This window comes from Tribolium castaneum, chromosome 9 (assembly GCF_031307605.1).
Source record: "Tribolium castaneum strain GA2 chromosome 9, icTriCast1.1, whole genome shotgun sequence".
Classification (NCBI taxonomy): domain Eukaryota; kingdom Metazoa; phylum Arthropoda; class Insecta; order Coleoptera; family Tenebrionidae; genus Tribolium; species Tribolium castaneum.
Window position 1 is genome coordinate 8,766,068 of NC_087402.1, and position 26,529 is coordinate 8,792,596.

Below are 26,529 nucleotides of genomic sequence, written 5' to 3' on the forward strand. Positions count from 1 at the left end.
GGTGCTTGGTTTTTCAGACGAGAAACAGAATGAATCAGAAGCAGGGATCAAGGCTACAACAGATAGCTATAATTTCTTAGATGTATTGACAGGAGCTGATTCATTGATAGAGACGAGCTTTTTTCAGAACAAATTACCTATAACTCGATCTTTTTGATCTTTAATTAACTAGTTTCAGTCTCTTTCTGACCTGTCTGTCACTCTAAAAATACACAACCAGAAAAAATTTAAATTCTCTCGAGTCATCGTCCTTTTTGGTTGGCCAGTGGCGTGTAATGTAAATTACACAATTGTTTTTACAAATTTAAGACCACCACGGCAAGATTTTGTAACCACGTTTGCAATACAAATACCCAATTTTTGGCGTTACCACTTTACGCAACCACAGGTCACAATTTTTGGTGGAAATTAATGCAAAATTTGACGATGAAAGTCTATAGATTTATGATTACATTTGCTCACTAAGATAGGAGAGGAATTTTGCTATTTAAAGTGGTCACGTGAATTTCGAATTGCTTTTAATGTTCATTCGAAATTGCAAAATTCCAAAATTGGATTTAGACTTTGGGAGAAGAAACAACCAAACCAGTGAATCTGAAGTGTGCAAATCTTATTTTCCGTAAAACAACAGAGCTAATTAAACGTTACATAAAGCGACCATCGCGAATTGAAATTAGTTCGGTTTATCCTAAGGTAATTTTCTGAATCAAAATTTAGAAATTATTTTGCCTTTGTTTACGAATGTGACCTTCGTCATGCTTACTGACAGCACATAAAAGAAAGAACTGGGTTGCCGGTTGACAAATTATGACAAATTTGAATAAAAAAGTACAGCAACGAAGTAATTACACTTCGTAGGGCAAGTTTTATCGATTGCGGTTTATCACCGTTATCTGTGAAAGGGAAAGGGTGTAAATATTGAACTGATGAGTAATGCCGCAGTTGCCAAAACAAATAAACGCACGCCTACAACCTTTGGGTGCAATAATGGGATTTTTATTGCATCAGTTCTCAGATTGGCATTTAATTAAATTAGCTTATGTACTTGTGAAATTTTGCGCATTAACATTCACCTTGAGGTCAGAAATTTGAACTTGTGAGAAAGCTGCCAAATCGAACAAGATTACCCAAATCATGAATTTGAATTTTTCGCATAAATAAGGCGTAATCCAGCAGTTCTGCTTTCAGATTCCGATTTTTCGGTCAAAAAGACGTCCACTCCCACGTAGTAATTATCACGCAGTGGAATCACGAACGTGGCATATAAGATAATAAATCCCTCATTACCTCACCTCTGACTTTTCCCTTCTCGCCGATGTTTGAGCGAATCGGGAAAAATTACACGTTTTACAAATAGTTGTGAAAGTGACACGGCGTGGGTTTTCGGAAAAAGCTCGCAGGGAAATTCGGAGATTATGTTGTAACTTGGATGAAAATGAACGTGGCATTATGAGTTTAATTAAGACACTTTCTCGGGCGGGAGCTTAACAATAAGCCCGTCACAATAAATTCGCTTCTCATGTTAAGAGCAAACTCACACAATTTTCAATGAAAATTACTTTCGATGACTTTCATCGAATTAAACCTGCCGTGGCGTATTAGATCTGGTTAAGGATCAATACACATATTTTTGCTTTATTAATGAATGGTGGAGCAAAACGAAAATCTAAAAAAATATTTCACTTGTTTGCTATTTTATCTTGATGTTTTTATCAAGTTTTACTAATCATGTTGATTAATAAAAGCCAAAACTGTCCAACTATTTTATTAAAATTATTTCAAACGTTACGTTTTATTTACTGTTGCGATATGGAAGATAAATCACCACAGCAGATAAAATGGACAAATATGTTTGGATGTTAATTTTGGAAGAAAGTTTCTTGGGCGAGATTAGCCAAATATTAAATAATGGCCCACCGTTAGGCAACATAGGAGGGTATAAATTTGATAGAAAGCAGAGAAAATTGAAATTTGCATAGTTTAGTAATCTTCAGACGAATACTAAACTGTTTAGTTGAAGGTTAATAAGTGCTATCTCTGAAATAATTTTGCATAATTTGTTATTCAGCGAAGATAAATCTGCGACTGAAAACATTTTTACACTTGCAATTGGCAACAGATCATGATCTAAACAAGGAATGTTGACACCGTGAGAATCACGGAAACGTTTATATTAAAATAAGGAAGTGCCGTGAAATGATTTGAGTTTTTCTCGCTGGTATTACCAGTGACGTAGCAATTGTAAGAAGTGTAATAACATATCGGAGTCGGAAGCAGATAGTTCCGTTGATAATTTTCAGTTGGTTTTCTTGGATTTTCAAGTCGATTACCTTTGCATGCTCAAGAACGCCAGGGTCGAACCCTGGCTGTGGCACAATTAAAGCAGAATGCCTGTAGAGTTAGTGGATATTAATTATTGCTAAATATGCAGCAAAGGCACGCATGCTGTGTACACGAGACTTGAAGTAACTTTTCGTCCACACTTTCTAGGCGATTTTCAGATTGCGAAACACGAAGGAAAGTAAATTACCAAAACGTTTTAAATCTCGTCAAAGGTTACACAAATTAATTTTAATAGATTTAAATAGAAAACATTTTACGCATTTATATCAATCCGCTCTCACGTGGATAAGAAATTTGTAGGAATGTTAAGCGATAAGAGTGACATGACAGGAAGGCCGTCCAGTCACATGGAAATTTGTTATTTATATGAAAAAGAAAAGACAAGACTCGTGCCGCTTTAATAGTTTTTATGATAATTTTAATAGTTTAAATGTCAAGTTCCAAGACCTTCAGGGTTTGTTTTCTTCAATTTAGAGATTCCTCTGACAAGACTCTTCATTACCCGTAAATAGGCTTACAAGTGTTTCAATGGCAAACTTTTCCAGCCATTTCCTTAACCGGCTACCAGTCGCGAAGAAAGGCTTTTTGTTTGCAATTAAAAATTAACAAAAGGAGTTACAAGGTGAGGACTAAGTAGGTTACGAAATAAGAAATTTTCACCGATTTTATTACTTCTGGTGCAGAGGAAAAATCTTGTGATTAAAAAATTGTGCTGATCCAAACGATTGTAGGTCACGAATTGCTACAGATTGTAGTCTCGAACAGTGAAATCATCTCAGATACGTGAATAAAAGTCTCTCTATCAAAAGATGATACCGAATGATTTAAAGCCTGCCTTTCTCTTCGAGCTTCTTCACGACCTTTTTTTGGTTTTATTTGACAATTTATCTGGAAAAAATACCTGCTATGCATTTTTTGCTTGTTTCTCGTCTTTTCCTGTCAGAATATTGTCACGAAGTGCTGGAAAGTGGAGGAATTTGACAAGTTCTCGAACGAGTTCGTGGATGTGTGTCAGAGTGAGTGCCAGACTGCATGGCCCAACTTCAATAGCTCCTGGCCATTTCATCTTTCATTTTTCATATCCTCGGAGCGCATTTCGGCGCGTAACACTTCCTTTCCGATGATTTATTATTTTCGGAGAACAAAAAGCGCTCCTAAATCGTTTAATTTTTAGGCTACTTTCGTCCGATCGAAGTAGTAATTTTGGGAGATTAGCAACCATCGAACTTTCCGTTTTATTACAACCGCCTGTATTTAGGATTTATTTGGGGTCAACGAATGCAATGATCGGTGTGTTAATGCCATGGTCAATATTATTACTTTCTCGGTGCTTGCAATGAATATGAGCTACATTTGCGCCGGTTTTGGTGTCAATAACATGTCAAGGGACGAAACAAGGTTTGGGAAGAGGTGTATTCGCACTTGTGCTTGCAATAACTCAAATCGTGATGAATTTTTGTGATTACTATTCATCAGAAGTGATAGTACGATGGAGAATGCGGATCCTCTCATAGAAATTATAATTCAGTCAAAATTTTTTATTGAGTGAGTCTCGCCACTTGCAATAATTTGGTTTCTTCATTGGCAAAAAATTATTCATCGTACTTCAAGTTTACAATAATTATGAGCAGAGGAAAAACATGATAAATCATGTTGTAAAACAGAACACCTAATATAAAGATATCACAGCAAGAACTAGTTTGCAATTAGACTAATGTACAAGTTTCATCTTTGAGTGCTCTATTTTCAAGGGGAAATAATGAGACTTGGCTTCATGTCTTGTTTTTGCTACTGTTTTATTAACTTTTTTAGGGAACTTATTGTCGTATTTATTTATTACAAGACAAAGGGGATACTACTTTACGCAATAAAATTAATACTGACGTGTCTATTGTTTTCTAATAGGTAACTACTGGGTGTTTTGTTTAAATTCCACATTAGAGGTGTTGGCAGTTCTAATAATGTAGTTTTGGTAAGCCCTATACCTAAATTTAGCCGTTTACGAAATATTAAAGGTTTTTAATTTTTTTTTAATTTGCTCCTTCCAGTTCAAAAATCGATAACTCAGATTTAAAAATTTTTGATTTGAAAAACGAAGCCAAGATTTTTCCTTTGGTGTTTTCAAATTTTTAAAAAAGCATAACTAACCCCAAATGTCTAAAGTTAAGTTTTCAGAAGTTTAAGCATCGATAACTCATTTTTTTTCAAATGTAGCGCCACAAGTTTTATTTTTCTCATAGGTTGCTACGGAAACGAGACAAAAAAATGTGAGAAATTAAAGTTTTTTAAACCAATATTCAATGAATTTAATTTGTTTTAACAGGACGTCCAATACAATTTTGAACAGAGTTTGTCGTTTGTGTAACTAAATATGTTTTAAAAAAATAAAAATTACTCACCATAGCAAAAAAAGATGTGGTTAGAAATTTTCTACAATGTTAAAAAACCAACATAACTTGAAAATTATCAGATAGGTAGAGGGAACACTAACACAGATCGAGGCAAAAAAAATTCCTCTGCATCTAGTAAAATAAAAATCGGGACATCCCATTTGAAAAAATTAAAAATTAAACTAAAAATTACTTGAAGTTGTCCAAATTTAACCTTAAAATTTTTGAGTTTGTTAACTTCTTTTCCGATTTTGATACACACTGGAGAACAGATATAGGCTTTTTTTAATTCTCCAAATATAATTTCGAAATCTCTAAAACTAAGAGACTCTAAGTGACATATGCAAATTCAAAAATTTTCAAAAAATTTAAATATCTCGAAAACGATTAAATTTAGGTATAAGATAAGCTGATAAAAACTTTCTTAAAATAACTCAGCTAATCCAAAAAACGCAGTGAAAAACATAGCATTAGTTAATAGGGATTTCCGGTATAACCGGAAGTGCCGCCATCTTAAAACTATTTTCATTGAACTGAAATCAACGGATTATGACTAAGTTCCAACTTTCAAATAAATATGATTATTAGAACTTTTAATACTTCTATTGTGGGGTTTAGACGGAACACCCTGTATATTCTAGCGAAAAAGGGGAAAATCAGAAATCTTTATTGTAATTCGAATAATTTAAATTTCAAATTTCATACTGACCTCGGAGACATTTATTTCACATACGAATGACCTAAACCTTGTGACATCGAAGGCCGTAAAGTATTTATTTAAAACTGAAAAGTTCTTTGAACTGAAATATAGCCACAGAGCCAATCTGCGGCAAAAGTAGTAAGTGGTACAATTAAATAATTATAAAAATGGTAATTTTTAATAGCGCTTATTTCTCTCTGTTGGAGATTAAAACAAATATTATTCTATTAAATCTCGTATTGTTTACTGAAATCGTAGTTATTTGTGCCACTAACACAATTGTTACTATTTTATTTTTATGCATATTTAATAAAGATTATGGCACATTTCTATGCTACCACTTTTTAATATTTCAAACAATGGGTTTAATTAGCGTTTATGTGTTTCCATAGGCCGTAGGTGGAAAATTAATTGATGGTAATGGGAGATTTAATGACAGGTCAGCAGGTTTAAAGCAAGAAAATAGGTTTATCGAAAATAACGTTTAAGGCTTTTTTGCGTCGGCTCTTCCTCGCATTTAATTGGTTTTGCCTTTGATGGTTGATTTATTGAATCGACATTGGCCGGAAACAACCCATCGTGGCTACTTAATAGCCGAAGAAATAGCATGATCGCAACCAAGAATTAAATTACATTGCCCTGTCGATAATTTGCTTGTGTCTGACCACCGCATTACTTAACATAAATCCCCTCTTAACATTTTTCTCGGTTTATTATTACTTGAAAACAACATTCGCATGTCCCGAGGCTAAGAGTTCAAGTGTCACTAGCTAAACCAGGAGGAAAAGTCTTGAAAAGAAATAATGATTGTAATGAAATCGTAATTTTTCACGAGATTTCTCTTCGTGTTCCATTCAACTTGACTTTGACTATTGACAGGATTATAATAATTACAAACGTTACGAAACACTGATGGTACTTTTATGCCGTTTAATTAAACCAGTTAACGTGTCGGAAGTGATATGACTAGAAAAAATCGTATAGATTTTTCTCCAGCACACGTCGGTCTCCAACATCCATCAAAATTAATTAATAATCTAATAACAGTGCGAATCGGCATCGGTGCTCTCTAAAGTCGATTTTTAGATTATATCGCCACTACTCTTATTAAATAAAAACAAGTTCTCGGCTGAGAAATATATTTCTTTTATTTATACTCCGGATAAACGCTGACGTAGGGAATTACCATAATAAATCATTTTTCTCCGGACGAGGAGATTTTTTCGAAATGAAGAGCAACACCAAGCGCGCAGGAAGCAGGCCTTTAGGTCGGCCAGGATTAACGGCCGCAATTTACGATATATTATTTATTAACTTTTCTTCGTTTTTTCTTTTCGGGTGTCGAAACGACATTGTTTTGCACGCTTGGAATTTAATTGAAACTTTTCCACTTACTGCAGAAACTTTCTTAAACAATTAATTCATTCGTATTAATGACTCAATAAAAAACGAAACATTTCCATCATTATTATTAACAACGTAATTGGTAATTATCCTCTCAAAAATTAAAAAGTAATACTAGATAATGATTTGGAATGTAAGTGAATACAGTTGCTTTGGAACAATTAAGTTAGTTAAAGATGCATTTTCTACCCAAATTGACCATTTTTGAAAAAAAAAAAATGTACGTCAGCACAAAAAACCCGCAAAATTCGGCGATTTTTCGACTATTATTGGTATTTATGACAAAATAATTACGCTTCTAGATATACAAACCCGGGAGTGATTTTATTTTTAATCTAATTAATTTAGGGAAATTTAATTGGGTTTCTAAGGTTTAGTACAATTTTGCAAAAATGTGCGGACTTAGAAAATCGAAAAATAATATCGAAAATAAAAAATGGTTTATAGCAAGTTATAGGAAATGTTTTAGGAATTCTCAAAAAATGTATTAAAAAATCTGTCGTTATTTTTCATAAATTTATTAATACAAAACTGTAAAATTGGTAAAATTGGCACCATTCTTAGTACTTAAGTGTTTTTGCCGTACCTACCTCTATTTTATTTGTTGTGGAGTATTTACAAATGCAACTTTGGATTTTTTTACTCTTGGTAGATTAATTTTTTAGATTTCTGGATATAAAAATCACAATTTTGAAAATTTAATGTTGATTTTATTACAATAATTTCGTTGATTTAGAAAAGTAGAGGAACTTGGTTTTCTTTTTGGTTCTATCACTGATTAAAAATATTTTATGAAATTAAGAGAAAAAAATCTTCATTTTACTTCTTAGAAATTACTAAGAATAAATAACTGGGAACTTCTTAATTATTTTCTTAAGGTTTCTTGGAATCTTTATACACTTTGTATATTTTTGTCATTTCCGGTTAATTTCTGGCGAAATTGTACTAAACAATGTACTAAATTGCATAAACAATTTTTACTCGTTTTTGAGCAAATTTATTGACTTTTAGGGCATTTAACGAAATCAGATTGATTTATAACTTTAGGCAAATATTTTCAAAAATTTAAACGTTTCAAATTTTTATCAATTTTTAAATGTAGGTAAAATGATCCGGAGAATCGGTTAGCGTTGAGAAAACCGTCAAATTCTTGATAGTTTTTATGAAATCAACACATACCAATTTGACTTATTATTGCTTATATTGGCAATTTTCTTGGAAACTCTTAATCACAAGACGGTGATCGATTTTGAGACGATAGAAAATTAAAAGAGCTTTCATAAAATAGTAAACTTAATGGGGTTAAGTCTAATGTTTTCTGACTTATTGTCCGATAAATGCTCCGGCTCCCGGAAATTGACCAAATCTCGACAAAAATTAGAAAATAACGTATTTTTAAATCGAAGTAATTAACGTTTTGTTGGACTTTTATGAACTCAAGAAAGTATCAAACGATAAAACGTTGCAAAAGTGATTTTAAAAAATTGATTTTTTTGATGTTTTGAAAAAACTAAACTGCTCCTATGAAATGATAAAACAATGCGTTATGTTGGTAAGTGTAATTATTATGGCTGAAATTTTTTTGGAGTAATTTTGAGCTCGGATTAAGAGCTTGGCAGGAGTTAAGATTTTGTGTAGTTGTTGTACTTAATTTTTTATATCTTAAGGTGAAACGTTTAAATGATATATAATTCATTTTTGATTTATAATATTTTTTTTAAATTTATAATGTAAAAAACTAGTACGTACAATACATAAATTGAACCGTTTCATTTGCTGGAATAGGCCATTTTGCTATAAGATTTTTAGGATTCGAGTTATGATTTTTTTAGTGAAAAACTAAACTGCTTCTATGAAATGATCACCATATAAAAAATGTGTTATGTTAGCAAGAGCAATTATTTTTTGGAGTAATCTTGAGATCGAATGAAAGGTCTGGCAAAAGTTATAATTTTGTGTAGCTTGTTTTTATGTGTTAGGGTAATAAATGTCCAGATGATTCAACCAAAAATGTTTAAATTTGGCGCCCTCCCTCTTGTTTATAACCTCAAAACCTTCTTGTAATTCTACATAACCACAAATTTATTTATTTTTTATGATAAGATTTACGATAGTGCAATAAATAAATACAGTTTTTGTCAACTTTTAAGTCTCTTTTATTATTTTGTAGTAGAATTTATGTAAGAACCGAGTGAAAAACGTGAGTATAGGCGAACGATGTGCAAGCCTGCAGGCTTGAATATTTGTAATTCTCTAGCCGTTTGAGCCAAAAAATGCGCCTTTTCGGCACGAAATAAGGGCGGAATAATGGCAGAGGCTCCATTTTCGGACGAAGACAGCGGCCCCTCAATCAAATTCTTCAGCTGTTCGAGTTTCACAAACGGCGATGAGAACCAACAAAAGTCCGACTTTCAGTCAATACTAGAAGATAATTTAGTGCCTTCAGAGGATAGCCCCAAAGCCAATGGAAGTGCGATATATCCCGAACAAATTGAGCAACAAATCGTGGAATCCCTGGACCAACTTTCAACAAAATCCGACCAGAATTCAGACGAGGACGATAGTGAGTCTGACGAACAGTTTCGCAAGAAAGCCCGCGTCGGAAACCACTACCAGGCCCGCATTCCGAAGTATTTGAGCGACTTTAGCGACTATACGAAGGAGGACGAGCTTCTGTGGGACCCATTTATCATAGACTCAGAAAGTGTGGAAAATTTCCTTAGGCGGATCTCCTCAATCACAAAACTCCTGCTCCCGATGGGGACGCACTTACGGGACGATGAGGAGGCTTTGTACATTTTGCAGAAGCATAGGCACAACGTTGAGAGCGCCTTCGAGGACCTCAGCGCCAATCAGACCAAAAATCCGGACAAGATGAGTGTTTGGAGTGAGGAGGAGTGTCGAAACTTTGAGAAGGGTCTTCTGAGTTTCGGGAAGAATTTTTTTCTGATTCAGAAGTACAGAGTTACCACTCGACACGTGGGTGAATTAGTGCAATTCTACTATTTGTGGAAGAAGACGGAACGGTACGATTTGTTCGCAAATCGGATGAGAAGTGGCAAGAAAAAATATGCGTTAAATCCGGGAATTTCCGATCTCATGTGTCGCTATATGGGGAGACAGTCACGGGGGCTGGAGACTGTGGGGGCCGATGTGCAATTTATTGTGACGGACGCGAGGAAAGACGTCGCCCAAGAGAACTCTCAGTATTAAAATCACGTTTTTGTGATTTAATATTGACTATGTTAATGTGAACCGTTTTTTCTTTTTTTTTTTTCAATAAATTTATTATAATTGAACTGGTGTTTTACTTTTCGTCAGAGAAGAACGTTTTTCTTACATTTTTATAGTTATTAACGATACAGGTGGTTATGCAACAAGCGTATGCGAGTGCATACCTAGACACCCGAGAACTTTTAAGCGTTTTCGTATGAGTGTTATTCCAAATTTTTTTTGTTGGAACATCAATTTAAAATACGTGTTTTAAAATAGCGACAACATTAATTTAAAACACGTTGCTATGGGAAGCGTGTTTTAAACTAGTGAAAACACGTTGCCATCGTAAACGTGTTTTAAATTAGTGTTTATAATCCAGAATTCAGATATTAAAATGAAGAAAAAAATGTTTTGCTGCTTGAATTACGACGTATTAAAACATTAATTCATTAACTAGCCAATTCGACGGTTTTTCACGAATTTGTGCGAAATAATTTGAGTTTTTACTCAATTTACGAGTAAATTCGTCGATTTTTCGGTTAAGCTATTTTTAGACGGATTTTTAGAAAGTTTAATTAATAATATTGACTACGTTAATGTGAAGTGTTTTTCTTATTTCTGAATACATTTATTATGTATATTTGAAAGTTTTTTTTCTATTTGAGAAGAATGTTATTGCTTATTTATTACTTACTACGATTAAAAAAAAATTATTACAGCTTTGGGAGCAGTCATAATAAATAATAATATTAAGTATTGACTTGTGAGATACTAATATTTGATTTCTCAATGAAATATGAAAAATACATGAATATGAATATGCAACTAGAAATACTCATCTGTGTGACTCGCTGACTGTACCTATCAAATTTCAATCCTCAAAAAATAAACAAAGTTATATATAAAAACAATGCTGTTTTTGAATTTGAAGGAGTTTTTTAATTTTCGCGTTTGTTAGCAATTATCTTGAAAACAATTAATCGGAAAACAATAATTTTTTTGAGAAAAATAGATTATTTAAAGGGATTTCCAACGATACGTCTATTATTCCCAGAGTTATTGCCCCATGAATATCATCAGGATATCAAAAACATGTTGAAAAATTAACACACTCACTTTTCAATTGTTGAATACGGCAATATTATTCAGAAAAGTAAAACTATTAAACTATTTTAATGAAATCCTATGTAAAATAATCTAGTAAATCGATGGGTATCGAGGAAATAGCCAAATTCTCAACAATAGTTTTTACCTAATATTTTTTTTAATTTTTAGATTTGTTTGAAATTTTTACGAAAACTACTAATTGGAGAACAATGATCCTTTTTGAGATAAATAAAATATCAAGAGCTTTCCAATGATAATACTTAACAGGATTGATTACGTCTATTACAATTGCGGAGTTTTTGATCGATGAATGTCACAAACATTCCTCGTAGCATTTAATACCTAATTATGTATTTGCTTCATTTGCAATAAAAGTTAAAAGCGGTGAAAGAAAGGGGGCGAAACTAAATTCAGGGACTGTGAAGGGATGGGGATGGTGCTAAGGGGCGCACCCATTCTGCATTGAAACGCCTTCAAACATTTAAAATACATCGTTTATTATCATGTTTCTCACCGGAGGCTCGACAAGATTCATGAATCTATAGATTGCATGACTTATAGGTATAAACATAAATAATGGCTAAACATTATGTCTTACAGTTTAAAACATTGATTTAGAACATATCTACTTACTGAGTTATTAATATTGTAATGGTTCGTACAACAGAATATAACAATATTAATTTTTCGTAATCAGATATAATCTCTCCTTAGACGTTTCTCTATAAACGAAACAAAGACAGGTTGTATAATTGTTGTTATTAGTAAATCATTTTTGAGCCAGTTCGTTTGTTTATTATTTATTAGTATTATTATTGAGCTAAAATTTAATATTGATGGATTTATCGTAACAGGAATTGAAAATAAACAAGTCCGTTGATTTTGAATTCCTTATTTACAATGGAAGATGATTACGCCTAACGAATTACATTTACAAAATTTAACTCTTCGTTATGAATCGTCCTATCACAAAATATTCATTTGAGTTAAATCGCCTTGAGCCCTATGCGGTTCAACTTTATGAATATGTTTGTTTTTTAAATATATATAGTGTCAACTTTTTCCTCAGTAACACACATACCTTGCTTCATACAGAAAAATATATTTAAATATTTTGTATCGCGTACAAAATATTTAAGTACAATTTGTTTTGATTACTTGGTTAACAAATCCTATCAGTCAGTCTTAGTTTGTAAACACCAGCATACTATTTATAAAAAAATATTACTCTAAGTTTCTTACCATTCATTCATAAGTACATATGAGAAGGGTTTGGGTGTCATTTTTTCTTTCATTTCAACGGAAAATGCTGAGCGACATGATATGAAGTTACATACAGAACAGTTTAATTGTCTCACAAACGGAAAAACAATTATAGTTTTCTTTTATAAACAACTTGCCCTTTTTAACGAGATATGTAACATCTATTGGAATAGTTAAGTACACTCATATATCTTTATAAAAAAGTAAAGTGAATCTTATCTTTGACAAAGTAACAAACGATAAAATTTAACAATTAGCCTCTCCATAAATATATGAATAACAAATGAAACGTTATTGTTATAGGTAGTATCTCTAACCGTGCTATAATAATAAAATATCTCAGTTTCTCGGGACTTTAAGTTCTCCAAAAACAAGAAAAATTAGTCAAATTGTAGAAAAATACAAAATTTTCGCATTGTCAAAGACCACAATGAATTTACTTGATTCACCACCCGAAAATTAAAGGGATGTACCGGATTGTGTCCCACCTGACCCATTTTGGCAACCATTAAGTAAATTTTTTGTAATCTTTCTGGTTTCTTTGGCACATAATTACTTACCGCAAGTGTTATACATTTGTTTATCGGCAAATTGAACTATTATAAACGTGGTTTTATTGTCAGTCACCTTAATTTGACAATTTCCTCTCTTTTTTTAAATTATTATTTACAACAATAGTGCAGTTAAATTGCAAGTTTCTGTTTTTATTCGTTTTTAATTTAATAGGTGACTATGTATGCTCGCTTTAAGCATCAGCCTGGAGCGCTTGAACCATTTCGATTTTGTGGAGTGGTGTTACTGACGGGGACCGTTCCAATTCTGGAGTAACAGTTTCGCAGTTGGAGCTGCAAGGAGTTAAAATTGTCGGAATGAGACTTGCTATTTCGGGACTGTTCGTCCCAGCCGTTTCCTCATAAACCCGTTCCTGTGAAACACACTTAAAAACAATTTTCACAAGCCACGCTACTCACTTGTGACTTGTCGTATTTTAATTTCTTCCAAATGAATTGCTTGCGGTCACCGGACGCGGCAGCGACTCCCGGTTCGTTCCCGGAGGAGTAATAGTTCGGGTTGGAGAAACTTCGCCCAGTTGCATACAAATACTTCTTCTTCCCTTTTTTGAAAAGCAAAAACGCCACCAAAATTATGCATAATAGGATTATACAAAGCATTGGCACCAGAGTCATTATGTAGAACCGGTTCCAGTGTTCACCGCTTGATTGTTCCGGGGTTTCGTCCAAATCTCGCACGTTACTCGGGTTGTACAAATCCTCGTCGTCATCGTCGTCATAATCACACTTGTAGGAACCACTGGGACACTTATTCGGGACTGGGTTTTTGGGTTCGCCTTCTACACATTTAACGTGGTCGTTGGGACACCCACAAGTGTAATTCTTCTGTTTGAAGAAGCACAAATAGGGGCATCCCCCGTTGTTGGCAGCGCAAGGATTCCAACCCGTCTGGCGGCTTTCCGTAACCATTGTCACACCCATGGCGGCTTCCAGATACGAGCGTACGATTACCACGTCTTTCCCTGATGTTTTATCAGCTCGGGCGACTGTTTTGTGGACCCAGTCGGTCCAATAAATGTGTTCCCCGAACTGGGTCAGGGAAAACGGGTGGGTTTGTGGTATATCTAGGACGACTCTATTGCGACCATGTAGGTCGGAAGTCTCTATTCGTTCCTCGTTGAGTGTCGCGTCAATCCAATAGAGGCGTTTGTCAACGAAATCAATCGCAAGTCCGATCGGGAAACTCAACTGTTCGTTGATCAAAATCCTTCGGCCGGAGCCGTCAAGGAACGAGCGTTCGATTTTTGGTTTCCCCCAGTCGGTCCAGTAGAGATAGCCTTTCCGGGGGAACACTGCAATCGAGCGCGGGTCCTGCAGATTGGTCGAGACGATGGTTTTGCGATTGCTTCCGTCGATTTTCGCCACTTCGATCACTTTGTTCCCGGTGTTGGTCCAGTAGATGTTGTTGGCCACCCAATCAACTGCGATCCCATCAGGGGATGATAAGTTGGAATGGACTATGTTCCTGGTATCGGATAGATTGAACATGTTCACGCTTTGGATCACGTTGTTCCCAATATCGGTGTAATAAATCAGGCGTTTTTCCCAATGAAAATCAACATCAATCACATTGTTGACGTCTTCAATGGGGAGTGTTACGTCCCAGAGATCGTCAGTGTCAAGACTAATTCGGTTCAATGCAAAACGAGTGGCTAGAAGGAGATATGTCGATGGTTGTTTTTCACACACTTTTGGGTTAGCTTTCGACATTTTGATGCCGGTGGGGCAGGCGCAGCTGAAACCGCCGGAATTGCGGAGGCACAAGTGGGAGCAACCCCCGTTGTTGCCCCCACAGGCATTTTCCGCAATATTGTCACTCTGGACGGAGCGCACGTCCATCAACCCATCCAACTTCTCCCGGATCTTCGCCTTGTCAGTCCCATTGGTTTTATCAGCGCGGTGCAAAGCTTGCGTTTGCCAATCCGTCCAGTAAATGTGGTTCCCCACAACGACTAGCCCATATGGGTGCGGGGCTTCAGTCACAATGATCTTCCGGTCGTGTCCTTTCAAATCACTCGATTCAATCGTATGCAACTTGGCGTCGTTCCAGTAAAGTCGTTCAGTGGGCCGATCGATGGCTAACCCATTTGGCCACACTAACCCGTCAGTTATCAAAGCTTTTCGCTTAGTTCCGTCCATTTGCGCCACCTCAATTTTGGCCTTTTTGCCCCAGTCGGACCAAAACATGAGTCCGTGGTGGTAGTGGAGGGTGATAGCTCGGGGGTTGTCTAGGTTAGTACTGAAAAGTACTTTGCGGTTTGAGCCGTCGAGCTCCGCCACTTCGACACTGTTGCGTTCGCCGTCGGTCCAGTAAATCTTGCGACCGGTGGAATCAACTGCGATTCCTTCCGGCGTTTGCAACTTGTGCATGATGATGAGTTTGGAGTTTTGGCCGTCGCGGGTGCTTTTCTGGATCACGTCCTCGGCCTGGTCGATCCAGTAGATCTCGCCAGTTTTCCGGTCAACGTCAACCGAAGTCACGAGTTTGAGAGGGGGTAGGGGTAACACCACATCAGCAATGTAGGGAACATCAAGCGATATTTGTCTGATTACGTTCCTGTGAGCCAGGATTAGGAAGTTAATCGGACCGTTGGCACAAGTCTTGCCGTCTTCCTCCAGTTTGATGCCGGTAGGGCAAGCGCAAGTGTGGTTATTTTTCGGCTTGAGGAGACACAAATGGGTGCAGCCCCCGTTTTTGGTGCCGCACGGAGTTTTGATCATTTTGCGGTTCCGGTGAAACACACGGACGTCCATTAAATCGGTTATGTCTGACGCTAAGACCGTTCGGTTCAAGCCGGTGTTCTTGTTGGCTCTTTCGATTGTGAGGGTGCGCCAGTCAGTCCAGTAAATGTAGTTTTCGAAAACGTCAAGTCCAAAAGGATGGGGCAGTTCTGGACCTTCTACAAGTCAAATAATAATTCACAAAAATTGTTTGATGTGTTTATTTACCTATGATGGTTTTGCGCTTTGAACCGTCGAAATTGGAACACTCGATCGCTTTAGTACCGCCATCAGCCCAGTAGATTTTGCCAGCACTGTGGTCAATGGCTAGTCCATTGGGCCAGGTCAAGTTACTGCTCACAATCACCGACCGCATGGTCCCATCCATGGCAGCGCGTTCGATTTTCGGCGTTTCCGCCCAGTCTGACCAATACATGTAGCCACCTAATCAAAAATTAAATCACGTCCGAACATATTTTCGAATTATTTTATTACCAATAGGGTCAACGACGATGTCTCTCGGCTTGTACAAGTTGTCCCAGACAAGGAGACTCCTCATCTCCCCGTTGGTTTTCGCCACTTCAATTCGTGTAGTATCAGCATCCGTCCAATAAATTTTATTAGTTAGCCAATCCAGAGCCAGACCGGCCGGTGTAACTGAATTTATAGCCGTCAACACCTGTTAATATAAAGTAATAAATCTCGGACTCACCGATATTGGAGTATACGATAACTTCTTGATTGGAACCGTTCCAGAGCGCACGATTAATAGTGTCACGTTCCACGTCCGTCCAGAAAATGTAATCACTTTCGGAATCCCAGGCAATGGCCACTGCCGATTTCACCCCGTCCAGGGGAATCACCTAAACCACGAAAAAAGAAATACTTGCTAATCAAAATAATTAAATTAATGAAATAATTAACCGAATAATAATTATTTTTGTTCCTTGAAATTTTATAATGAATAGAAGAACACAGTTAGTAGATTCTAGTATAAGCAGTAGCTGGAAGAAGTAGGTGTATAATCACGTGATTACATAAATGTGTAAACAAATTTAAATATTAATTAATTGCCATCACTGAAATCAAGAAGTCACCATATCTTATGTGGAGGAATCTCTTTAGTTTTTTTTTATACCAAGTGAGGCAACCTTTTCGCGTAACTAAGAAAATCGCGATTTCTTATTAAATAATTTTTTTTTGCTTTATACAGGCCTGACTGTATCTTCGAAAGGTATGTCCCCTAATTTTCTGGTAATTATTCACTTACAAATAAAGATAAGAATAAAAAAAATTTGTTGACCAAAAAGTCAAATTCTGAATTTTATACGAAACTACGTGTATTCACATAATTGATTACAAAATTAGCGAAAAAAAAACATCAGATTTTGAATTAAACGCACTTTTAAGTTTTAACTTCAAAAATTATTTTAATTTATGAGCTGCTACTTGTGGCGTCGTAAATTTAGGTGACAATGTGAACTGTAATTGGGGTAAGATTGTAAAAGATTTCGTTGTGATATTTGAATGCAGTTATCAGTTTTATTGCAAGACTGTAAATAAGGGGCTTCAAAAAGGTCGGCTACTAGTAACTGATCCCTTTGTTGGCAAACTATACCATCTTCTAATAAATCACGCGTCTAGTTTGCGTCTAAACATAAAAGCCCGATTATTTAACCAACCAAGTAAAAATTTATAATTCTGATACCAGGGTTCGATGGGCTAGCGGGTAAGAATTCACTTAGTCTAAAAACTTTGTAGTTAAAATAACAGTTAGTGCCCAAAAACTCACAAAACTGCTACGACTTTATTTATTAACAAAAAAAAAATTAATAAAAATCGAGAATGGTCCTAATCATTGTACAAGCTGGTGTGTGGTGTGTAAAATTTCAGGATTTTTATTTTATTAGAAGTCGCGATTTTCTTCTTCTACGGAAATATCTGAGCAACTGTGTTCAAAATTGTAGATTTTTACCTGCTAGCGTAAAAAAATCTCGAAACGATCATTCAACACTATTGACCACTGTTTATGAATGAAACAAATAAATAAAATTTAATATTAAATTATTTTTTGTAATCTTAAGACAGAAGATGAGTATCGACAATTGCCTAAGTAGTCTTAAATCATAAAAACAGTTTTAGTTTTAGAAACCCAAAAGTATAATTTAATCTCATTTAAGAAACGCTTGATTTCAAAGACTCAAATATTTTTATCCTTAAAATTCATGCAGATCTGCATTAAATTAAATTAAAAATAATAGTTCAGAAACCGATTAAAACGAGTTTTTGCCGTAATTTATTAATCGGTTTGTAATTGGTCTGTTTTATAATTCGCACTGCATTCGTTCAACAGGCGTCCACCTGTATCCAATGACAAACATCTAAGTAATCGTGTTGCAATTTTTTGTCGGCTAGATTAATAAACAAGGAAGAAGGAGGTTAGAGCTGGCCCCTCCCACACAATCAAAACTTCGACTTGAAAAAGAGAAAAATGGAGACTGATAAAATAAATGATTTAGGGACTTCTAAGACTTGAAATGTTTAAAATAAATTAACAATTTTTTGTTTTGTTTGCGATTTCATATCATTTAGAAGCAAAGAATGCATATGTTGAACGATTGAAAATGGTTTTATTCCTTTGTCAAAAAATCGAATTTTCTGGTAAACGGACAAATGCATACCAGTGAGTGTTGATGCACGGCATTGTTATCCAAATGCTTGATCCTCAGGTCCTTTTTGCGCGCAAAAATGAGCAACTTCTCGGGTTTTTGGCAGGATTTCTTATCAGATTTCAACTTTTGGCCCATGCGGCACACGCACGTGTAGGATTTGCGGTTCGGTAGACACAAGTGGGCACATCCTCCGTTGTTGCCGCCACACCTGTTGGAGTATTTCGGCTGTCTTTGCGGATGGTAACTGTGAATATCCATCGGAAAGTGAAGATGCGAGTGGATGGTCCTTAAACCGGCCCCTGTGGCTTTATTCGCCGTCGAAATCGACTTCGTGTGCCAGTCCGTCCAGTAAATCGCATCTTCGAAGATAGTGAGGGCGAAAGGGTGCGGTAGTCCCTTACTGATCACTTTTCGTCGATCGTTTCCATTGAACAGCGCTGTTTCAATCACGTTGTGTTTGGCATCGGCCCAGTAGATCCGGTTGGAGGTGTAGTCCAGCGTGAGGCCGTTTGGCCAGAAAACGGACTCGTTTATGATGCTTCTGCGGTTGCTTCCGTCCATTTCTGCGCGTTCGATTTTCGGGTTTGGGCCCCAGTCGGTCCAGAAGACGTAGGCTTCTCCAGGATGGACTGTTATAGCCCGGGGTTTGTCGATGTCGTTCCCGGCGATGATCGCCCTGTGTTTGCCGTCCAAACTCGCGACTTCAATGCGGCGAGTCCCCGAGTCAGTCCAGAAAATCAGGTCGTGGATCCAGTCCAAGGCCACACCGCCGGGGGATTGGAGCCCCCATTTGATTATATCGGTGATTTCAGTGCCGTTCATTGTGGCTCGTCTGATAACGTCCATTGAGACGTCCGACCAAAAAATCAGCTTTTTGTCGTAGTGGTAGTCAAGGGCTATGGCATTGTGGAGCCCTTTCAAAATCGGGGTGTACTTAGCGTTGCTCAGAGACACCTGTAACGACACCTTATAAAAATAATATTTTTGTTTTCGAAGTTTTTGATTCGAGTTTTACCTGTCTGATGTCAATTCGGTTGGCAAATAGGAGAGTCGGGGGGTCACCAATGGCCTTGCAAGTTCTCAGGTCGGGTCGTAGCACATACCCCGTCATACAACCACACCTGAAACTCCCTTGAGTGTTGTTACAAGTCTGGGAACACACCGGATCCGTTGCGTATAAACACTCATTGATGTCTTCACACCTGTTAACAAGAAATAGTATGGGCTAAGAACGCAGCAAGCTTTTACGTTATTCCATCAGAGGCGATCTTGTAGCCAGGTATACAGTCACAGCCTTTCCTCCCATCGACTGTGGTGATGCACAGTTGGGTACAATTCGTGTGCTTTTCACACTCTCGTTTCGTGGGACACCCACTTTCGTCCTCGCCCTTCGGACAGTCCTTTTTGCCATCACACACGTGTTTCCTGCTGATGCAAAACTCAGTCGCAGTGTCGTTGATTCCGTGCCCACTGCAGGAGAATTTCGACTCGTCGCAGACTATCTCGCATTTGGATTCGTCTTCGCCTTGTGGACAGTCATTGTAGCCATCACAGACCCACGTTTTCTGGTATAAAATTCAGTCAAACGTGTTCTATACCCTGGCAGACTTACCAAAATACAAGCACCATTGCTGCAAGTGTGTTCGTCGGGCGAACACGACCTCGCGAGAGAATAATCACAATTCGCTTCGTCTTCTTTTTCTTCACAGTCTTGTTGCTTATCACATCGGTACCTCTCAGGGATGCATTTGCCGCTGTTGCACCTTGAAATTATTAATTGAGTTAGTTTTTCCACCGTTGGACTAGTTTACTTGAATTCGCCTGAAACGCAATTTCCGGGGGCTTTTCCGCAGTCGTCCTCATCGCTCCAGTCATCACAGTCTTTGTCGCCGTCGCATTTGAACTTTAATTTGATGCATTGCTTGGAGGCACACTCAAATTCGCCTTCGTTGCAGTAGGGTGGTGTTATGTCTGAAAGGGGTGGTTTTTATGGTACCCGAGCTGCTATCGTGGTACATACCACAATCACGTTCGTCTGAACCGTCAGAGCAATCGACTTGACGGTCGCACTTCCAGCTCAGAGAAATACAAGACTCGTCGCTGCATTCAAACTCGTCCTCGGAGCATCTGAAAGAAGAGAAGACATGGTTTGGGGGTAATTTTCGTAAATTTATTTAGGTGTGTCGGATGCATGCGTTCGAACGCCGTGCATAAAAATGATATTTAAGGGCCAAAACAGCAGATAATGGGAGATACGTTAAAGTGGCACTGTAGGCGGCGTCGATCGATGGAAAGAGGGTGGTTGGGTTACTATGGAGACCGATGCCCCAGCCAAGTTTACCTGTATAGCGAATAAAATAAATCCACTATTATTCTGCTAAAATGCCTAAAAATACGACGATAGGGTGGGTGTAACGGATATCTTAATTGCGTTCATTAGGCTATTTTAATGAAAGGGCGTCGGGGTGAAAACACAGATTGGGTGCTTACCCGGCTGTTTTCGTGCAGTTCAATTCGTCCGAAAAATCCTTACAGTCGTTGTCGTTATCACAAAGCCATGTCTTTGGTATACATAGGCCGTTGGCACATTCGAATTGGTCGGAACTGCAGTTTACCGTATAACCTGGAAAGGGGTAAAGCATATCGGCTTCAAAACATACAGCCGCTACCTATTTTTATCTTTTCGTATACACAGATTAACAGTACCGGGTGCTTCACCGAAATGTATTCTCTAATATTTACGTTATTACTAATCAAATTACTTGACATAAGAAAATGCATACTCTCTACAATGAAGTGACCAAATAACTAGCAAACTATTAATTTTTCTAAATATAAAAAATAACTACCAAATAGGATTTTTTAAATTTTTTTCTCACAACTTTTGCGATTTTTGAAATTTCTGTTCAACGTTGCCTGCGATTTACAAATTACCAACATATTTTCAAAGTCATACGCCACTTTGGCCGAAAAATTCATTCACAAGCACACACGTTTTGAAATTTTTATCTCTGCATTACTCGTTGTTGCTAATTTTAATGTCATAGGTCAGGATTTAATTGAGACCACAGTAGTTATTAACGTGTACAACAATCCTGATTAAAACTGAAATTAGTTTTTTATAAATATTTTGCAACTGGAATATTACAAATTAATTCGACTGATTCAACAAAATATTAATAAAAATCACTATCAGAACAGCGACTATTATAAACATTGCTGGGATTCTGTGAGTTAATCTATTTATTTTAATGACATCCTTTGTAGCTTTAGTGACCGACAAGGTTTACTCGCAAGCAAGAAACAGACCTCTAATTATTTAAAATTGGTGATGTTTTACAGGGCGAGTCTGGTACGAGTATTTTTTACTATATCTCAGTAACCAATAGTCACAGTGAAATCAAAGCTTGCAGTTAAATACTTAATAACATGAGATCGAAAATACTCAATTTGATAGCAACCCTTTAAGCCACATCATATGCTGTGTAAATCCAACATAAAACAACATAACTTCAAAAGTGCGGCCGTAAATAAACGGCTAAAATGTGGCTAAAGTGTAAATAAACGGCTAAAATATGGCTAAAGTTCTGCAGGCACAGTCTGCTCTAATTGAGTATATTTTCGATCTCATGTTATTTTTCTCCATGCATGTATTTTTTTCAGATTTTTTTGCAATTTCACATAATAAAATAATATTATTTATTAAATTAAAATATTACGTTATCGAAATTTCAAAAACAACGATGCCTAAGTGATTTTTTGAGCAAAAAATTCTTTATAAAACTGTTGCTAGCTGGCACTAAAATTAAATTAAAATTTAATTTTTTAATTTTAACTTAATTAATTTTTAAGGTAGTATCATTTATTTTACGATTTTTTTGCAGAACATTTAAGCATCAATTGTTTTAGAATGACGTAAAAGACAATTGTTTTTTGCAGCGTCTTTAATGAGTTGCCGGCCCCTGTAGATCTAGGACGTGAGCTGTGACCCACTATTATCATAAATTTTTGTAAATAAATAAATACATAACGCTTATAGTCTTTTAATAGTTTTCGTGTCTAAATTTTCGTACCCTTTGACCCCTTATCTGAAGACACCATGATTTTATTGCTTTTTGGCACCGCTGAACTGATTTTGTCAATCACTTCTTAGAAATACATTGCAAACACAACTTATCAACCGATCATTAAATACTCGTGTTTGATGATAATTTTGAAATCAAACTCCGCACACTTTGTCGGTTTCGGGATTAAGGTTTCCTTTTACAGAGTAAGGAAATACTCTTCGCTGTAGGTCGGGTAAATAAAAAAAACTCACCACAATGCGTTTCGTCTGAAAAGTCGCCGCAATCATCGTCACCATCACACAACCAACTTCTCAAAATACACTTCCCGGATCCCGGACAACGTATAAAATTCTCATTAGCCTCACATTTGGCATTTCGCTGCGATTCAATTTCACCACATTCTAACTCATCTTCTTCGTTATCACAATCTTCCTGTCCATCACACCTTTAACAAGCCAAAAATAGGTACACCCAACACCCCATCACATTAAACCCACCTGTTTTTCTCATTTATACAAATACAACTTGCTACACATAAAAACTGCCCCGGAGCGCACCCCTCCCCACACGGGTGTCCGTAGGTTTCCTCCAACTGTTTCTCGTCGTCTTCTTCGGGGAACTTCAGCTTCATGTCGTTATTTTTATTCAAAAACCCGCTCTTGCTCGGGAAGCGGCCCAGGCGGCGGGGGCTGGGGTCCGGGGGTAGCCCTCTGCCGGGGATGAACCCGTAGTCAAAGGGGTAGCGCGTCCTGACTAGACCGTGATTGGGTCGTCCTTCGGAGTACTCCAACCGGCCGCCGTACATACCCCTATTTGACGGCCGGTCCATGTTACTCGACGACGGTAAACTCGATAAGAAATCCTTATAATTAAAAATGGGGTACCCCGAGTACCGGTCGTACTCCCGCATGGGTATGGGGTACGGCACGATGGGGTACGACTGAAGCGGCGGTAGAAAAATTCGTCTTGGATTTATTTGGTCTGGACTGATTGTGGTTCTAACACCGTGTTGTCTTTGGCCAGTGGCGTAGATTGGCTTTGTGCCAGGGGGTCGCAGCGACCCCGAGCCGTACATTTGGCGGGCGGCACCGCGGTGCGGTGGTGCTGTTATTAACGGATTCGAGGTCGCTTCTCCAGCACATCGTACTGGAACAGAACGTTTTTATTATAGACTGCTTGAAGAATGATTCTAATTAAGATGCTGGCTATTAATAGACGCCTCACACACCAGAAATAGGAACTTAATAGTGGATCTGCTGTGCAGGAATGTTGATAGTACGCGACAAGAAAAAAGTTCTTAATTAAAAGCGAGTTCATCATATTTAACTGGGGTTAGGGCCCAGTCCACTAAAAATTGACATTTTTGCCAAGTAAAATACTGTAATTGTGATCTATTTGTTGAAGGATTAGTCATTCTTAAATTGTTCGTGCATCCTGGTATTTTCCGTCGTTGATGAGATGATATTTTCACGAATTGAGTTTGATGGATTGATGAAAACATGGGAATCGTTTGTTCTGTGCCGATAGTTCAGTAAGCAGGTAAAAATAAACTCATTTACAATGCGAAGTGTTTATAATTTATTTCATTGCTTCCCAAAATTGACAATTTTTTCATTTCTTTAGCGTGATATTGAGAAAACAATAGTAAAAGTAAAAATGTAAATGCGTAGCAATACCGTTACACGAAAGAAAAATATGTTCTTTAGTTTTCAGCTTTATTAATCTTGAAATGGATTTGAACAGTAAAAAGAGAGTCGGATTCCATTAAGATGTAAGAATAAAAACTCATGGGTGTGTGCGGATGGTCTCTGGGATATTTCAAGTATTGCTTCTAGATTCAGACCGGTTGCTTCAATTGCGCATAAATATGCATATAATATAGTTAAGAGCTCCAAAGTGCAGATTAAGATTTTCCGATAAGATGGGACGATATTTTAAATTATTATAAGCGAAGTTAATTGCACAGTACTCACATTATTTTGTTTTTAAATTTAGTAGGGAAGTACTTGTGCGTACAGAACATTAACCTATTAAGGATATTTTAGTTCACAGTAGAAAATTATACTTTAATTTGGCCACACAAGATCGTGCATTTTTGTATCATTCTTCTTTGTAAGAAGTTGTGGAATTGCTGCTGCCCTAATTAGGAAAATAGTAAATATGTTAAAAATGCCATCAGTGGGGCCACCCAACGTTTCTCCAGCTTCCCACAGCCACATCTAATAAAATTAAAAGGTCTGACTGAGAAGTATTTAAAAATAAAAGCAATTAATGTTCTTATGCCTGAAAACTAGTTATCAATTACGAACAGAAAATCTTGCCTTGCGTCTGAGAGTATAACCAGAAACTGTCATTAGACAATAATTAGACAGTGGCGGCAAAGGCAAACGTATTTTTCACAATTTGCATAAACTCGCAGATAGGAAACCTGTAAGTGTTTAATTGATGGCAATTTGAATAATGGATAATGTGTGTATCCCGTTAGAGAGGAGTAAAAATTGTTTAAAAGTAATTATCTCTTTATTGTATGTTATGAGCACATTTTTCAATTTGCGGTGATGATAATAAATCCTCTTAGCGACAATTAGCAACAAATATGATTAAAAGAATGAAAATATCATTGCGTAACATTCAAATCGTAGTAAACTGAGTTTGCGGACTAGCAAGGCCTCAATGAATGGTTCATTCAGAAAAGGCGAGGCCCACTGAACTGATCAATATTTCGCAACTTTCGTTTGTAGGAAGCGATTTTGACACTCGGGTGTGACATTTGGCTAAGATTTCGAGGGTTAATCTTGGCTTTTCCCCCAGACATGCACCAAATAAGCGATTCAAGCACATATTTTTCCGAAATTGTGTCAGCTTACCGCAGCTGACTAGACATCCTAAGAGTAGGCAAAATTTGACAACGTCCCCGTAGGGTTTATCGAAATCTCGTTTCATTCTTCCGTGGATGGCGCAGAGGGTGCGAGGGTGGTCGTTTACACCCTTTCCGTAAAGTCTCTTCTCTTATAGCTCGACATTGCAGCGCAATTTATTCAACTCGTTTGAAAAGAGCAAGGGGTGGGTCCTGTCAAAATCCTCGGCAGATTTGTTGCCATAAACAGCAGTCTAAAGCACACACCCGGCCATCGTTTCTCGAATCACTGAAAGCTTACGCCAAAAATCGATCGAAACGGCTTGGGCCGTTTTCGAAAATTCGTGAGGGCTTTTAATTAATCGATTTCGAGATGAAATTTGACGCGCACGTTCTAAACCGAATCTTCAGTGAAACTGCGAATGTAGAGAGGTGGAAATTCATCCCTCCCACTAACACATTTCGCGATTTTTAGACCTATCGGCGTCTCTTTCTTTCGGACGAAAGCTGTTGTGCAACGGGAGAAGGCGCCGGCGCCAATTGAGCTTCCTACGCTAATTTTCTAGTCGCTGTTTACTTGAGATGGGTCCACATGACGATGAGACGCTATTCTGACTTGCTTAAAATGATTTTCGGTTGATTAAGGCGACCATTTCTGCAAAAGCTCGCCAAAGCTCAACAGGAACCGGCCCTTTTCCACCGCTACAAATATTGTCAACACGATTTATTTTTAGTTTTTCTTTGCGGTTTGTTCCTGTTGCTTGAAATAACCCAAAGGAGATGCCTTAAGGTGTTTTTTATTGCTTCGTAATTCTAATTTTGGCGGAGATCACTGGAATAACTTTCGTACATCTGCTCTCGGACGCTGAGTAACGCACTAAATTATTCGATAAAGGAATGTTGTGATTACGGTGTTTGTAAATAAACGCTCAATGATACTGTAATGTATTTATTGCAGGTTTCATAAATTTTAAACAGATATCTACAAAGCAGTTTTATTTACAGATTACAGAAAATTCAACTCTTCAACGCTAACGTACCGATTTATAATTAAATACATAAAGAATCTCAACAGTTGGTTAAAATATTAATGTCTTTTCAACTCTTTTGATCCTTCACAATCACAAGATAAAATTTTAAACGTCTTATTAATTACATACACTAGTATTTTTTTATTTATAAAGAATTTACACCAACAGGAATAAAATACAGAGCTG

General features: G+C 37.0%; 2 protein-coding genes across 3 annotated transcripts; one reads left to right on the forward strand and one right to left on the reverse strand.

Moving 5' to 3' along the window:
• The first annotated feature begins 8,855 nt into the window (after positions 1-8,855).
• On the forward strand, positions 8,856-10,110 carry LOC663725 (mesoderm induction early response protein 1). The gene is made up of 2 exons (XM_969760.4): positions 8,856-9,037; positions 9,095-10,110. Exon 2 carries the CDS (start codon positions 9,145-9,147, stop codon positions 10,048-10,050), a length of 906 nt encoding a protein of 301 aa, XP_974853.1. The 5' UTR covers positions 8,856-9,037; positions 9,095-9,144; the 3' UTR covers positions 10,051-10,110.
• A 1,526-nt stretch (positions 10,111-11,636) lies between these two features.
• Positions 11,637-25,761, reverse strand: Lrp4 (LDL receptor related protein 4). 2 transcript variants are annotated; one of them, XM_008194447.3, is made up of 15 exons: positions 25,323-25,761; positions 22,953-23,601; positions 22,707-22,900; positions 20,879-21,011; positions 20,409-20,515; positions 20,200-20,359; positions 20,001-20,151; positions 19,637-19,953; positions 19,404-19,590; positions 18,398-19,342; positions 16,429-16,579; positions 16,212-16,373; positions 15,945-16,160; positions 13,395-15,895; positions 11,637-13,348 (listed from the first exon to the last, which is right to left on the reverse strand). In XM_008194447.3, the coding sequence occupies exons 1-15, from the start codon at positions 25,396-25,398 to the stop codon at positions 13,169-13,171; spliced, it is 6,129 nt and encodes a 2,042-aa protein (XP_008192669.1). In that variant the 5' UTR covers positions 25,399-25,761; the 3' UTR covers positions 11,637-13,168. The 2 variants fall into 2 exon arrangements, with proteins under 2 accessions (XP_008192669.1, XP_008192668.1); XM_008194446.3 differs by having other exon boundaries at positions 18,398-19,354.
• Positions 25,762-26,529: the final 768 nt, after the last annotated feature.